Source organism: Penaeus japonicus, unplaced genomic scaffold (genome assembly GCF_977035675.1).
Source record: "Penaeus japonicus unplaced genomic scaffold, GWHDUDI00000001_assembly GWHDUDI00000853, whole genome shotgun sequence".
Classification (NCBI taxonomy): domain Eukaryota; kingdom Metazoa; phylum Arthropoda; class Malacostraca; order Decapoda; family Penaeidae; genus Penaeus; species Penaeus japonicus.
In genome coordinates this window covers 15001-20000 of record NW_028235255.1, presented here as the reverse complement: position 1 = coordinate 20000, position 5000 = coordinate 15001, and the positions used below count along the sequence as shown (strand labels likewise).

The 5000-nt window shown below is 27.0% G+C and overlaps 1 protein-coding gene across 3 annotated transcripts in view; it reads left to right on the top strand.

Annotated features, from left to right (window-relative positions):
• The window catches only part of LOC122258228 (uncharacterized), an 8454-nt gene extending 6396 nt beyond the window's left edge, over nt 1-2058 (top strand). For all 3 annotated transcript variants that reach the window (XM_086535465.1, XM_086535464.1, XM_086535463.1), the window contains exon 5: nt 1887-2058. In XM_086535465.1, coding sequence (XP_086391591.1) covers nt 1887-2017 — 131 coding nt within the window. In that variant the 3' untranslated portion in view covers nt 2018-2058. The remainder of the gene's footprint in view (nt 1-1886) is intronic.
• Nucleotides 2059-5000: the final 2942 nt, after the last annotated feature.

Sequence of the window (5000 nt, the reverse complement as noted above, 5' to 3'; positions counted from 1 at the left end):
ATTATTATTTCATTACTATAACTATCATTGTTTCTCCCATTTCTACTAAATTATCAATTGTTATCATCCTTCTTCTTCTCATTATTGTTATTTTGATGGTGATCCTGTTCTTGTTCTCCTACATGCTTTTGTTGGTGGTGTTGTTGCGAGGTCTTTGTCAGTGATGACAAAGACAATGATGATAATGGAGAAAGTAATGGCAACAAAAGCAATAACAATAGTGATGATAATGAAAAGTTTCATAATGTAATAGTGGTAATGATAACAATATTAATGATAAAGTAATCATCACTGATAATGTTGATGATAACACTTTCATGATGATAATAGAACTAATGATAATGGTAATGACATATTTATGATAACAATGATAATAATAATGGTGATGATGAATAATGATAGTAATAAATTTAGAAATATAAAAGTTTAGTTAAGTCCCCCCGAACGGCGGGTTCGTTTTCTTTGACATACGTAATGTCTCCCATGTTCCACCAATATTTGATGTTTTTTATTTTACGCTTATTTACTACAAGAAAGACATGTTTTGTTTATGTTACACCATTTATCAGGTGTAAGTTTTTTCCATTATGAAGACTATATATTTTAACTGCATTGAAACAGAAGTGTAAATCATTTTATATCAATATGATTTTCTGAATGAATTAGCAGACGCTCAACAACACCACGTGTTTCAATGGCTAAAGAACATCTTTATTTACTGCACGAATATCTTATATTTGTCTTTACTTATTTATATTGATCTTTACTGCACGAATGTTTATCTTTAATATAATATTTATCTTTACTGCACGAATGTGGCAAGAAAACCCCACAAATATTAAGGAAGGAAATATTTTATGATACTGATGATAACACTCTCATGATAATGATGGAACTAATGATAATGATATAATGATAATAATGATGGTGATTGGAAGGTGAATAATGATAGTAATAACAGTAATGATGGAAATAATATTTATTGATTATGATGATAATTCTTATTATAATGAATATTTTAAATATTGATTATAAATGATTATAAATTTATTATGAATTGTAATTATCATTAATGATAATGATTATTTTTAATGATAATGATTATTTTTATGTTATTATCATTTTTAGAAATCATCATTGCTGTTATTATTTTTATCATCATTCATATTTTCATTATCATTATTATCATTATTAATATTATATAATTATCATTATTATTAGAATTATCATTATTATTATCTTCTTTATTATTTTTATCTTCCTCATTATCATTATTATTCATGTTATTGTCATAATTATCTTCACTAATATTTCTATCATTATGATTGATATTTTTTTATCATTTTATTACCATTGCTATCATTATAGCTATCATGATTACTGTTATTATTGCAATGGTCTTTGTAAATATAATAATAAAAACAATAAAAAATACAATAATTATCATAGTAATATATATATATATATATATATATATATATATATATATATATTTTATAAATGATTATCAAAATTTCTTTTTCATTAAAATATTCCTTCTTATCATCATACGCATTTGTTTTCCTTCTCATTTCTATGCCTTTTCCTAATTGTTATTTTCAGTAACTTTCTTATTATTTGCAATTTTATTGATATTCAAAATATTCATACTATTCCTTGCCCTTATCCTTATCACCTTAATCATTTCTAAAATCTAGTCTCATTTTCACTCGCATTCACCTTCTTACTGTCATTCTCACTCACTCACATTCACATTGTCATTCTCACTCATTCACCTTCTCATGTTTATTCTCACTCACATTCACCTTCGCATTGTCATCCTCACTTCCATTCCTACGCTCATTACTCACAAACAGATGTCTAACAGAAGCATCTTCCTCCCTCAGGTGAGACTCCCTTACACTTTGCTTCCCGTGACGGCCATCATGCTGTTGCAGAGACGCTCCTCGAGAAGGGCGGAGAAGTGAACGCCAAGACTATGATTGGTAAGGCGATTGGAAAGCGAGTGACTTCTTAAAGGCGCCAGAAGAATTTTGCTTTTGTTTCTTTTCTCTTCTTTGTCTTCATGGAATTTTATAACAATTATTGTTATAATTTGATTAGGGAATTTTTATCATCTTTTATCATTAATTTTATTGATATTTATTTCTATATTCTATGAATTTTTCAATAAAATATTTTCATAGATTATTCTATAAAATAGAAATAAATAGATTTTTCTGTTTCTTTATAATATAAATGTTATAATAATTAGTTATAACAATTTTGATAATAATAATTATGATCATCTTAATTATCATTGATATTATCATTATTATTTTCCTGATTATCTAAAAGAAATATGATCATCCTCTTCATCAATCATAATCATCATCAATGGTGCTATTCATATTAGCATTATTATTTCATGAAGATTACTATTATTATTACTACTATTTCTATTAAATTATCAATTGTTATCATCCTTCTTCTTCTCATTATTGTTATTTTGATGGTGATCCTGTTCTTGTTCTCCTACATGCTTTTGTTGGTGGTGTTGTTGCGAGGTCTTTGTCAGTGATGACAATGACAATGATGATAATGGAGAAAGTAATGGCAACAAAAGCAACAACAATAATGACGATAATGAAAAGTTTCATAATGTTGATGGTGGTAATGATAACAATATTAATGATAAAGTAATCATCACTGATAATGTTGATGATAACACTTTCATGATGATAATAGATCTAATGATAATGGTAATTACATATTTATGATAACAATGATAATAATAATGGTGATGATGAATAATGATAGTAATAAATTTAGAAATATAAAACTTTAGTTAAGTCCCCCCGAACGGCGGGTCCGTTTTCTTTGACATACGTAATGTCTCCCATGTTCCACCAATATTTGATGTTTTTTTATTTTACGCTTATTTACTACAAGAAAGACATGTTTTGTATATGGTTCACCATTTATCAGGTGTATGTTTTTCCATTATGAAGACTATATATTTTAACTGCATTGAAACAGAAGTGTAAATCATTTTATATCAATATGAGTTTCTGAATAAATTAGCAGACGCTCAACAACACCACGTGTTTCAATGGCTAAAGAACATCTTTATTTACTGCACGAATGTGGCAAGAAAACCCCATATGTATAATTCTCCTACTCTTTGTCACTCTATATTTCTGTATAATTCTCTATATTATATATATTATATATATTTATAAAATATATATATTACTGATAAATAATTATCATACATTCATTTTCATTATAATATTCTTTCTGATTATCATACATATATATTTTTTTCTTTTCCTTCTTGTTTCTATACTTTTTCATAATTCTTATTTTCATTATCATTCTAAGTATTTGCAATTTTATTAATATTCAAAATATCCATACTATTCCTAGCCCTTACCCTTATCACCCTAATCATCTCTATTAATCTCATTCCTAAAACTAGTCTCATTCTCCCTCACATTCACCTTCTCATTGTCATCCTCACTTCCCTTCTCACGTTCATTACTCACAAACAGACGTCTAACAGAAGCATCTTCCTCCCTCAGATAAGACTCCCTTACACTTTGCTTCCCAGAACGGCCATCATGCTGTTGCAGAGACGCTCCTCGAGAAGGGCGGAGAAGTGAACGCCAAGGCTAAGGATGGTAAGGCGATTGGAAAGCGAGTGACTTCTTAAAGGCACCAGAAGAATTTTGCTTTTGTTTCTTTTCTCATCTTTGTCTTTATGGAAATTTATATGAATCATTATTCAGATCTAATAAGGATACATCTATCATCAGTTTTTCTTATTTCTTCATCATTCATTATTCTTTTCTATTTATCCATTCCTTATGTTTTAGTTGTTTATTTGAGTTATTTGTAAATGTTACTTATTCATTATCATTTATCATATGAATTTCAATGTTATGATCAATATTATCATAAAAATATTCATTTTTATTATCATTCATTAAAATGTATTATTATTTCAAAAATTTTCTTTTGTAATAGTCACTTTTCATCATTCATCTTTTTTCTTCCTCTTTTACTCTTTTCATTATTGATATAATTTTCATTTTTATTTCAATTTTTTTTCTATATGATTTTATACATATCATTCCTATTATTATTATTATTATTGTTATAGTTAAAAATATTATTATTTTAATTATTCGTATTACTCCTATTTCTATTTCAATGATTATCATAGGATATCCTTCCTCTTGTCATCATTGATAATTTTGCTGATGATCCTGTTGTTCTTGTTCTCCTACATGCTTTTGTTGTAGTTGTGAGGTCTTTATCACTCATAGTACCAGTGTCGGTAAATCATGATGGTAATGACAATGAGGATAACACGATGGCTTCCTTGTTCTTCCTTCTTGCAAACACCCAAGTCTGCTCACAGCTTGCTTGCAACAAACATGGCTATGCAGGTGCTGTTAAGAGGAATGCACTACTTAGCATTCGTTTTACAAAATACCTCTTCTCGCAACTTAAGTTAGGTTTGCTAAGTACAAAGGTAACATATCCAAATGAAATATCAATAATATAAGTTCATACGAAAAAAGATATTACCTATTTAGTTTGATTATTATAATGATAATGATAATACTAATAAAAATAACCATAATAATGATGAAAATGATAAGAATAAGAATAACATTGATTATGATTATATAAAAACATTAAAGATAACGATAACAATCATTATTATTATTATCAATATTAATATCAAACTAGTTAGAATGACCATTATTATTTTTAAATAATTCTTATGACTGATATCATAATTTTTTTCATTATAAATATTATGTTAATGGTAATAGTAACTCCAACAACAATGATAGAACTATAATGAGATCCTTATTTTCATTATGGTTATTATTTTCCTTCATATCATTGCCATCAGAATATGCATTAAAATTATAAAGACCATAATCATTCTTAGAATCATGATGATTCTCATTCATGAATACTTTCCCATTTTCATTTCCACTCTC